At 39.1% G+C, this 12,346-nt stretch overlaps 1 protein-coding gene across 1 annotated transcript in view; it reads left to right on the top strand.

Moving 5' to 3' along the window:
• The window catches only part of RAB3C (RAB3C, member RAS oncogene family), a gene marked incomplete at both ends in the record, with an annotated part of 314,166 nt that overhangs the window by 134,209 nt on the left and 167,611 nt on the right, over positions 1-12,346 (top strand). Inside the window, one exon of the mRNA XM_082622668.1 lies at positions 6,112-6,230. Coding sequence (XP_082478794.1) covers positions 6,112-6,230 — 119 coding nt within the window. The remainder of the gene's footprint in view (positions 1-6,111; positions 6,231-12,346) is intronic.

Below are 12,346 nucleotides of genomic sequence, written 5' to 3'. Positions count from 1 at the left end.
AAAAAGTTCTTATTCCAAAAATAAGCATGCAACAAGAAAGCATAAAATATTTGAGCTTCCTGTTTTGCTTACTATTTTTATCAGACTATGTTCAATGCTGCTTTATGCCTGCCTATTTATGGAAATTAAAAAATAAATACAACTGGGAGGAAAGTAACATCACCTAAAAGAAGTCATGTATAATAATCAGCATTTTGTTGTTTCTGTTGTTTTGGAGAGTAGTGTCTCAGTGTATGTTATGACTTTAGGTTTTTCTGTAACAGCATTTCAAAAATTGGGGGATGAAATTCCAACGTGAAACAGTATATAATGTGTATCGCTTCAAGCAATGGTGCTCTGTCTTTCTAAGAACAATATATGTATGTATTCGTGTATATTTAAGATCTACTTTTTTAAAGCAATAAGATATATCAACTCACCTTTTTTGAATAGAAATAGTTTTTCGTAAATGGAATATAGTTATGCATTTTAGCATAACATCTTCGTGAGACTATGTTAGGCTTCTCAATAAGACTGCCGTTAATCTTCTATATTTTCTCTCCTGTAAAGTAGTAAAGGGGTATGTGGATAGCTGTGAAATTTATATTGCTTTTGCCCTGATCATGAAGATTGCAAACTGGGGTCGATGACTGCAGTAGTTTCCTACGGCTGCTGTAATGAAGTACCACAAACTTAAAACAACAGAAATTTATTGTCTCACAGTTCTGGAGGCTAGAAGTCCTAAATTAAGGTATCACAGGGCCATGCTCTCTCTCAGGCTCTAGGGGGAGAATTCATTTCATTCCTCTCTCCTAGCTTCTAGGGGTTGCCAGCAATCCTTGACATTTCTTGGTTTGTTGATACTTCACTCCAATCTCTGCCACTGCTTTCATGTGGCCTTCTCTGTGTCTCTGTTTTCTCTTCTTGAAAGGACACTGGTCATAGGATTAGAATCCACTGTAATCCAGTATGAACTCATCCTAACTTGATTACATCTGCCAAGACCCTATTTCCAAATAAGGTTATATTCACAGGTTCTAGGGTTAGGACTTCACATACTTTGAGGGGTGGGGTGGGGGGACACAGTACAACCCATAACTGTGACTATGAATTGGAGAACCTCACCACTGAGCAGATGGTCTCAGTTACAATTTTAAATTGCTATGCTGTCTGGTTCTTTAGAAATGATATTTCATGTCTAATATTTTGTAGACATGTGAGGAATATGTTATCCTGATTAATGAAATGCTTTTAAAGTGTAGAATTTTTAAATATACAAAAATACGTCTAGACTACATAAAATAAATTTAATAAATATCTATCACAGTCCGTAACTGGTAATAGGTGTTCACTTATTGTTTATTGAATGAATGAATCAATCACCCAATCAGCATTAATATTAAATTATATTGAGCATCATTTAATCTTCCTTTGATGATTCAAAATAATTCCTACAGGTAGAAGGTAGCAAGGTACAAGTTAAAACATTGCGACTTGCTTGAATGCTAAATGACTGAGTGTTTATTCCATTTCACATATTTGTGTCTATTTAGAAGTTCACTAGATAAAATGCGTTTTATGTCTTATGTTGCAGTGTTCTCATCCTACATTGCTGTTGATTTCCTCTTTGGATTATTACATATTATTTCCTTTAGCTTAATTAAATTACCTTTGTTGATCAGTTAACACCAATGTGTTCTGGTTTAGTTTCTCCACCTATAAAATTACCTACTTTATCATGTATCAGGATTGTCTGTCCTTCAATCTATTTTCCTCTGTCTAGACATTCAATAAATGTATTTTGATGGTAGTGATATTATTTGAGTTATGTTTCTTTACTAATGATTACTTCCATTTTCCCTTTAATCCAATACAGAGAGAAGTAACCACCAAAACAAAAACAAATTACAGTATAACCCAGATTTTACAAATGAAAGCTATTTGCTCAATCCTAAAACTGCACATTATCTCTGTGTGACCTCAGAAGTGTTTGAGAATGCACTACATGCAGTTAAAAAAATAAAATGTGGGCTTCCCTGGTGGCGCAGTGGTTGAGAGTCTGCCTGCCGATGCAGGGGACACGGGTTCGTGCCCCCCGCCCGGGAGGATCCCACATGCCGCGGAGCAGCTGGGCCCGTGAGCCATGGCCTCTGAGCCTGTGCGTCCGGAGCCTGTGCTCCGCAGCGGGAGAGGCCACAACAGTGAGAGGCCCACGTGCCGCAAAAAAAAAAAAAAAAAAAAAAAAGTTTCACCAGAGAAAGAAAACATAAGGCAAAAACAGACAAAAATGCCAAAATTCAAACTGAAAACGTTCCTAGCTACTACTTATCAAACTGCTAATGTTTTCGATTTTAGAGCTCTTTTTTGACAGATATTCAAGTATTTGCTAATCAAACCTATCATTTAAGCCAAAAATTCCTCCTAAAAACATGATTGAGAAGTCAAAATATTTAAGCCAGCTAAGATGATTTTATTTTTTCTTAAAAGAGAGAAAAATGAAAGCTAACTCTCTTTGAAGAAAGCTTTCATTTTTAAATCATATTTTTATCCCTTTTTTTGTGAAAGATTTCCTGTTGTGTTTTTCAGTCACCAGAAGCCTACATTTATAGAAAACCAGCAGGTATCTCCAGTTATTAGAAGTAACTGGGCAGAGCAACAAGGCAAAGCCAGAGTTTAGAGCCATTTTCCTGAGCAGATTGAGAAGTACCATTTTAGTCAGTTACCTTTTGAGATTCTCACATTTAATTACGTTAGTGGCACTTGACATTATAAATGTTCTTTTCTTTCCAATATAACCTTCTATCATTATTAGTAAATGTCAAATGTAATGAAGTATTTTTTTCTGACTCCTTTTTCTTCCTAATATAATGGGAGAGAAAATGCTAGTGAGTTTGTAATCTTAAAATTGTTTTCGGTACTCAAAACCAATGCAGAGCCAACTAGTGTCTGTTTATTAGCTTAGTTTTACTCTTTTTATTTTCTTTGCATTTGGAAAGGAAATTTCCTCTTTGTATTTCTTACTACACTTCCCCTACTTGGTGCAATTTCTTATTCTCCCTGCGAGCTCTGAGGTGACAACTACCTCTAATGAGATTGTGTTTCTGGGTTCAAGGCAGAATCCTGTGGAAGGTCCTGCCCCTTGCTGTGACTTAAGTGCTGTCTGAAAGCTGCTTCTTTTTTTTTTTTTTTTCTTAAAAGCTGTTTTTGTCCCCCTCTCTCTGTTTTAAAATTTTGATACGTAATGGCTATCCAACCCCGTGGTTTCCTGTAACATCTCAATCATAATGTAACGGGACCTAGATTTCTGCTCCCTTGAAGATTAAATACACTTCCAGTGTGAAATTGATATGTTTTATAATGCTAGGTCTAGTTTCTTTACTGTCAAAATAAAATTAACATCTTATGAAAGAGGAAGCCATCACTGGAAGAGGTCAAGAAGAGAGAGAAAATGTCATAGTTTTTCAACACAACATTATTTAGTGTCTGTATTGAAGACATGCTTGACAGGAAGGGTCTGGGTCACCTTTTAGCAGTGGCTTGGGCATATTGGCTGTTTTCTCCTATTGAGAAATTGGGGGAAAGCTGTCTTTTGTATAGAGAAAGCAGCAGGAAGGGGGTCCCTAACCTGTAAGAAGGCTACTCGGTCAATGCCAAAAAGATATTTTAGCAAGAGATAAAGAAAGCTATTTAAAATTATTTCACAGTAGGAAAAAAAATGGTAATTTTATAGATAATGTATTCTGAAAAATATGAACCCAAGACAAAAGTGCCTAAGTTTTAAAATAGAATGACTAGTTATAAGGGGTTCTGTTCCCCAGAGAGCTAAAGTATATTACACAATCTCTAATTATACCATGCTTTTTAAACACAGTCTTTGGGCATTTGGTTCTCTAACTTTCTCCTTCATTTCACAGTTGGATATACTGTTAATGGAATCATATCCAACGAATATCCAAAAATATGCAAATAAGCTCAAGATTGGCTTCTCTCTGTCTAATAAATTTGTATGATTGTCCCAATTACATGCAGTTTTTGATTTCCAAGTTTATCTCTAATATCTATACCTTCATATTTATAAAATACTAAGCAAAGTATAGTAAAATATTCAAATATCATTTGATGATATATCATTTCAATTTTCTTCATAGCATTTTTTTATATGCAAGGAGTGGTCACATTTTCATGTGGTGAAATCTAGACTTTTCCTTTTTATTTTCTGCCAATTACTGGTATGTTCTGAAAGACCTTCCTCGTTTGTTTTGCTTCATTTTTGCTATTTTGGGTACCATAATCTGTTTTTATCTTACCTTTGGAAACTTCTTTCAAAAATATTACCCAATAAACACCTCTAATCAGGCCAGCCTTATCCCTGCTCCAAGTGTAGAGTATACTTGTTGCTCATGAACAGTCACACCCTTTGCTAATTTTCAAGTTTTATTTCACACGCCCACATCCTCCTGGAATCATTTGCTGATTTCCTCAGCCTTCTTTGGTTACCATTCTCTGAACTTCCAGGAGCCAAATAGAATAAACCACACAAATTAGGAGAAAATTGTGAGCATTCTTGAGTTTCCTACTGTTAGTCCGAGGTGGAGTGCAAGCATCTGAGCAGGAGGGTACCTACAGGTGAGGAACAGTGTGTCCAGTATGATGAACCTGTTCTAAGAGTGAGACCCAGGAGATGTTCACTTCATTTTGATGCTAAAGGAACTTCTTCTTGAATCATCCAACACATTAGCTTTCCCTTCAAGACCTATTAATATTGCCTTAGGGGGAACTGGGATGCACTTTGTATACAAAGGAGACATCTCTGGGAGAAGGGAAGAAAGAGGACCCAGACCGAAGTCAGAAAGAAGGTGACATTTCTGTCCAAAATGCTAAGCACCTAGAATACTAGGACAGAGAAATCAGAGCCCAATCCCCTGGGAAAGTGGTGAAGGGGGAAGCCAAGGAGCATTGGGTTATAAGTTATACCCCAGATCCTGAGAAGACAAAGGAGAAAGAGTTAGTTGAATTGAGGAATAATTTCTTCAACTACACTGTGCAGTATCTGTGACCTATATAGGTCATTTCAGTGATGTAGCTGCCTCTGATTCTCAGATTTCACTGCTGCATGAGACTCTTTTGCAGGCCCTGAGCCCCTGCATTTGTAAGCTGCCATCTACCATCCTGTGTTAGCCTTGCCTTCCCACATTTCAGGAATAACAGCCAGTTCTTACCATTTATTGGTCACTTTTTATGTGTCAGGCTCTGTGAAGCACTTTCCATGCATTATTTCATGTCACCCTAACAAGCATGCTAGACTTTAGGGGGTTTAAGTTACTAAAGGCTCAGCAGCTTGTGCATGTCCCCCCTGGCAGCTCTCTAATGGGAGAGTGGGATCTCCAGATCTGTCCGACTCAAACACCCACACAAAGTAGGTTTTTTTGTTTGTTTGTTTTTTGCGGTACACGGACATCTCACTGTTGTGGCCTCTCCCGTTGCGGAGCACAGGCTCTGGATGCGCAGGCTCAGTGGCCATGGCTCACGGGCCCAGCCGCTCCACGGCATGTGGGACCCTCCCAGACCGCAGCACGAACCCGTGTCCCCTGCATCGGCAGGCGGACTCTCAACCGCTGTGCCACCAGGGAAGCCCAAAAGTAGGTATTTTAATTGTCATTTTACCATTGAATAAATGGAAACTACACTGCATGCTTTTAAATGCAGGGACCTTTTCATAAAAGGTCCTTTTCTTTTTTTTTACCTACAGAGGCTTGTACTTAACAGATAGACAGTAAATACACAATGATGGAGCTAATGTACTCTTCTGGTTTTAAACTCTACAAAAGCCACAGATTTTGATATGTATGATCTTTCTTATTTTCTATTCTATAGTTAAATGCTCCTTAATGGGAATGAACATATGTAGAAGGTACTTTGAGCTAGTTCTTTACACCCCCCCCAAAAAAGGATTTGCTCATAATACTGCAGAGTGGCCATATGAAAATCATTAGGAAAAACAAGACTGAAAAACATATATAGCTATACATTGTAAATACAATTTAGACTCTCTGTTATGACTATTTTGGGAATAATAATAACCAGAAGGTGTATTGCCTCATTTTCTGACAGATTATTATTTTTATTTTGTAGGACACAGCAGGCCAGGAAAGATACAGGACTATCACCACAGCCTATTATCGTGGAGCCATGGGCTTTATTTTAATGTATGACATCACAAATGAAGAATCCTTCAATGCAGTACAGGATTGGTAAGTAAGAGCAAATGTTCGCATTACTAATAATGACTTTTTTTCATTCACTTCTCTCTCCCTCCTCAAAGCAGTGATCACACCACAATGTAATATGTGTATTTTTATATACTGTGATCCCACTTGTGTTTCATACAGCAAACAAGGGCTAGCTATGCTCAGACTCACTGAAGGATTGATAAGAAATCATTTTGATGATTTTACTCTATTTTATTCACTCCAATGCTTTGCATCCTGTGATCTTTAGTTCCATGGGGACAAGTACATTGCTTTTGATTTTTTGAAGTACAGATAATGAATGGTCTGGAAGTATACTGGTCTAAAATAGGAATCTGGAAACCATGAACCATAGGCCAAATCTGGACTATGAGCCACAACTGGCTCACCACTTGTTTTATAAATAAAGTTTTATTAGAGCACAGCCAGGTTCATTTACTTATTGTCTATGACTACTTTCATGGTACAACAGCAGAGTTAAGTAGCTGCAACAGAGACCATACAGCCCACAAGCCTAAAACGTCTTCTGCCTGGCTGTTTACAGTAAAAGTTTGCTGACCCCTTATCTGGATTTGTTAGATAGTTTTCAATTTTCCTTCAAATTGAAAAGTTCCAAAGGACTGGGATGAAGAAAAAGAAAAATTGAAACCTTTCTTGACTCCCAGCTACATCAAACCATGTGAAAACACCTCTGTCTGTGTGATTTGCTATGGGGGGTTGACTGCTGTGGCTGCAGCTCCTTCAGCCTATTCCACCAGCACCGCAGGAGGAGACACTGAAAAGCTGATGGTCGTGGTCATGGGCATGAATTAAAGCAGCAGGGTGGAACAGGGCTACTTTTCTGTGGAAAGAGCCAGAGTCTAGTTGGGCTTTGTGTGGTATTAGGAGGAAAGCGAGCTCACTGGTAGGACCAGGACTAAACAGACACCACATTTTAACTCCAAATACAGTCATGGCTTGTCTTATTGAAGGAAAAATTAGCAATGCACAGGTAAAATAAACATTATTTTTTTCTGTTTCACATGATAGTATTATCCAAAATGATTTTTTATATGTGTATCAGCTCAGTGAATGTCAGATGCTATTAAAAATTTCAATTTGCCTTAGATCGTTTCTTTAAAATTTTTATTGCTTATCTGAAAATGCACCTACATCTTTCTTATTTACACACACACACACACACACACACACACTTACAATACAAAAAAAATAGTAATAATACCACTAACAATAGCAACTCAAAAGGGAAATATATAGCTGTAAACTGAAAAAGACAAGCTTAGGACCTCCATGAAAAAATAATTATCTTCAACTGAGGGGCATAGAAGAAGGCTTAAGTACATCCCTTTTTAGTAGACTGACTATTGTAAAAAATGTCAGTTCTTCACAAATAAATTCATAAACTCAAGGCAATCCCAATCAAATACCAGGAAGTTTGGTATAGAACGGAATGAAATAGAGAGTCCAGATATAGACACAAAGCCACACGGGATTTGGTTTATGATAAAAGTAGCATTTCAAATTAGTAACAAAAAGGTTGGTTCAATGAATACCGTGGTGCTATCCAGTTAATTGCCACACATAGCTCTGGCACACATATTGTCATACAAAATGGTCATTTTAACTTTGACTATTTCCTCTCAGGAAATGATAAGACCCAGGAGTGTTCATGAATTAGATTTCAGACATCAGGGTTCCTAAATCTGTTTGCACCCATAGCTCTGGCCCGTTGTTCCAATGAACGTTATATGACGACTGAGAAGAGATGGATCTGTTGAGTTCTTTGAAACCAAGTGATAATTCTTTATTCCATCTTTATTCCTGCCCTGCAACCAGGTTCATCAGTACCGTTTTTTTAGATTCCATATATGTGCATTAGCATAGCAGTACCTCTGACTCTCGCATCAGAAACACTGTGGAAAAGGGCAGCTTCCTCATGCCCTCCTCCATGCCTTCCCTCTGCAACCCCACCCAGGCTCCCTCACCTGTCAACAGACCATGTGCCCTATCTCACTTCTCCCCTACCTCCTCCAGTTCTCTAACTATCTGACTCTATTTACCCACTCTTTCCTTTGAAATTCTGTTTCCTGTTGTCTTAGAGGCACATTTCCCAGATTATTCTTGTGTCTCTCAGACCGCTCCTCTTTCTACTCCCTAGCTTTCACTCCCTCCCTCACCCAGCAAAGGGTAAGCATCCTCTCATGGCTTTTTTCTTGGGCTTATTCTGTTTCCTTGGCCATCTTATCCACTTGTACACATCATTTATCACTTGTACCAGATGGCTCCCAAGTTTAACTATCGGGCCCCAGTCTGTCTTGTGAAGTGCATTGTTGCGTTTCCTGGTAGCCGAAATATTTATACACCTGGACATCCTGCTGCCATCTCAGAATCAATTGTCTTCACCTGAAACTGCTCACCTTCCTGACTTCAATTTTTGCTGTTCATTGAGGCCACAATGCTTTGCCACCCAGGTTCCACCGTGTATCCAGCTCTAACTTCCATCCATCCTATTCTGGGGCCTGATCTTGCATATTAATTTTTTCCTGACTATCCTTTGAATCTGCTCCTGCCTGAGAAATCACGTGACCATCATGGCTCCACTTCTTCTTATCTTTTGCTTCTTCCTTTATAATAGCCTTCTAACTGATCTTTTCCCCCTTAGATTTCTTCCCATCCCAATCCATCCTACCCCACTGCTGCTATAAGAGTCTCCCAAAAGAACATGATCCTAAAGATCATGGAAGACTCCTGCCCAAAAGCCATGACTTACCATCACCTCCTTAATTAATTAAAACTTCCTCAGACTGACTTCCAGACACATGACATCATGGAGTCCCTATATTTTTACAGTCTCATCTCTCACTATTCTAAAGCCAAACTGAACCGTTCACTGTTTTTGGAACTGAGCCTAAACTTTCCAACCTTTATGGGTTTTGTGTTTTTTTGTTTTTTTGCGGTACGCGGGTCTCTCACTGTTTTGGCCTCTCCCGTTGCGGAGCACAGGCTCCGGACGCACAGGCTCAGCGGCCATGGCTCACGGGCCCAGCCACTCCGCGACATGTGGGATCTTCCCGGACCGGGGCACAAACCCGTGTCCCCTGCATCGGCAGGCAGACTCCCAACCACTGCACCACCAGGGAAGCCCCGGTTTTGTGTTTTGATGGTACCCTCTCTTTTGCATTTCTTTTTCACAACCTTCCACTCCACCTCCCCCGGATATCTAGATTTGTCAAAACCCAACAAAGCTTATCCATAAACCAACTCTTAGTCATGTTTTCATCCACAACTGTATAATCATTGGTTTACTAGGGATTTTTCATTCATTCAACAGGTATTGAGCACCTACTCCTTTTTTTTTTTTTTTTTTTGCGGTACGCGGGCCTCTCACTGTTGTGGCCTCTCCCGTTGTGGAGCACAGGCTCCGGACGCGCAGGCTCAGCAGCCATGGCTCACGGGCCCAGCTGCTCCACGGCATGTGGGATCTTCCCGGACCGGGGCATGAACCCATGTTCCCTGCATCAGCAGGCGGACTCTCAACCGCTGCACCACCAGGGAAGCCCAGAGCACCTACTCTTTGACAGTCAATCTGCCAGATGTTGTAGTTACTACCTATGCCAATATTTACTATCTCCGTTAGTGGATCCACCTGCACCCAGTTGTCTGATGTGGAAATCTGAGCTCTAATTTTGATTTCTCTCTCTTTACCCATTACATCTCACTGACCACCAAGTCCAGGAGTTTTAACTTTCTGAAGGCCTTTGTCCTTACTGCCCCTGTCTAAATTCAGACTATCCTGAGCTCTTTAAGAACCTTAGCTCTCAGCACTTTAGAAATTTTCTACCTTGTATGCTTACTGGCAAGTCCCACCCTCTCCAGGTCATCTATCATATTGCCGTCAGAGCTAAGTAACGTCTCTCATCTTAATAATAAAACCTTTCATAATGTCTTATTACTTATAGTGGAGATTCTGGGAGCCTCTTTGAATCACTGTGGAGCCTTGACAGCATGAAGAAGCCCAGGCTCCACTCTATACAAACAAAACCAAGTCTGCGGTGATAAATATTGGTATATGTATGTGTGTCGGCTCTAAAAGTGATCCTGATGCCCATTTCTGGTTAAGACCATTGATTTAGAATTAAGTCCACACCCTCTAACGTGGTGGGCAGTGTTGCCTCCTCATAGCTATTCCATTAACATCATCTCCTACCACTCTCCTCCACTGGTCCTAGGTTTCAACCAGACAGAACTTTTCTCAATTTACTAATGTTCCATTCTTTCAATAACTCTGTTCCTCTGCTTGGAATACCTTCTCTGCTATCTTTCTAAATTCTTATTCTCCTTTCAAGGCCATCTCAAATAACAACTCTTCTATGAAGCTTTTGACGATACCACTATCTTGTTTCCCACCCACCACAATTTCCATTCCCAGTGGACAATGCTATTCACTCCCATATCTCTGCTTCCATGCCACACTAGCACTTTCTGCAGACCACATAAAAAACCTAGCAGACTCTGTTTTTATCTGATTACATTTTGTCTTCTGTACTGCAGCGTGAGTTCATTCATCTCTTTTCCCTAGTACTGAATACAGTACAATTTTATTTAAAATTTTTTCTAAATTTTTATTGTGGTAAAATATACAAAACTTAAAATTTACAATCTTAATCATTTTTAAGTGCACAGTTCAGTGGTATTAAATACATTCTTATTGTTGTGCAACCATCACTACAGTCCATCTCCACAACTCTTCATCTTGCAAAACTGAAACTCTGTGCCCATTAAATAACTTCCCATTCTCCTTTATCCCCAACCCCTGGACCATTATTCTACTTTCTATGTCCACGAATATGACCACTCTATTCATACTACTCTAAGTACCTCATATAAGTGGAATCATACAGTATTTCCTTTTTTGTGTGTGACTGGCTTATTTCATTTAGCATAATGTCCTTTATTTTTTATATCATTGTTGGAGTATAATTGCTTTACAATGTTGTGTTATTTTTTGTTGCACAACAAAGTGAATCAGCTATAAGTATACATATATCCCCATATCCCCTCCCTCTTGCGTCTCCCTCCCATCCTCCCTATCCCACCCCTCTAGGTCATCACAAAGCACTGAGCTGATCTCCCTGTGCTATGCAGCTGCTTCCCACTAGCTATCTATTTTACATTTCGTAGTGTATATATGTCCATGCCACTCTCTCACTTCGTCCCAGCTTACCCTTCCCCCTCCCCGTGTCCTCAAGTCCATTCTCTACATCTCCATCTTTATTCCTGCCCTGCAACCAGGTTCATCAGTACCGTTTTTTTAGATTCCATATATGTGCATTAGCATACAGTATTTGTTTTTCTCTTTCTGACTTACTTCACTCTGTATGACAGACTCTAGGTCCATCCACCTCACTACAAATAACTCAATCTCGTTCCTTTTTATGGCTGAGTAATATTCCATTATATATATATGTGCCACATCTTCTTTATCCATTCATCTGTCAATGGACATTTAGGTTGCTTCCATGTCCTGGCTATTGTAAATAGAGCTACAATGAACATTGTACATGACTCTTTTTGAATTATGGTTTTCTCAGAGAATATGCCCAGTAGTGGGATTGCTGGGTCATATGGTAGTTCTATTTTTAGTCTTTTAAGGAGCCTTCATACTGTTCTCCATAGTGGCTGTATCAATTTACATTCCCACCAACACTGCAAGAGGGTTCCCTTTTCTCCACACCCTTTCCAGCATTTATTGTTTGTAGATTTTTTGATGATGGCCATTCTGACCAGTGTGAGGTGATACCTCATTGTAGTTTTGATTACATTTAGCATAATGTTCTTAAGTTTCATTCCATGAAGTAGTATATGTCAGAATTTCCTTCCTTTTTAAGGCTGAATAATATTCCATTGTGTATATATATACACCACATTAATCCAATATGTATTTTGAATGGATGATCCAAGGAACTATAGAGGTTCACATACTTCCTTGATATCCCAACAAAAAAATATAGAAATTACTTCAGACCAACATAGGAATTAATGGTTCTATTCTTCCTCCCAGCAAAGATTTAATATCATATATGTATTGCTGCTATGGTGATATTATATTCAACTTTTTA

This window comes from Mesoplodon mirus (assembly GCF_964341445.2).
Source record: "Mesoplodon mirus genome assembly, chromosome: 5".
Lineage (NCBI taxonomy): Eukaryota > Metazoa > Chordata > Mammalia > Artiodactyla > Ziphiidae > Mesoplodon > Mesoplodon mirus.
Note: the sequence above shows the minus strand (reverse complement) of the source record. Positions and strands in the feature narration are given on the sequence as shown.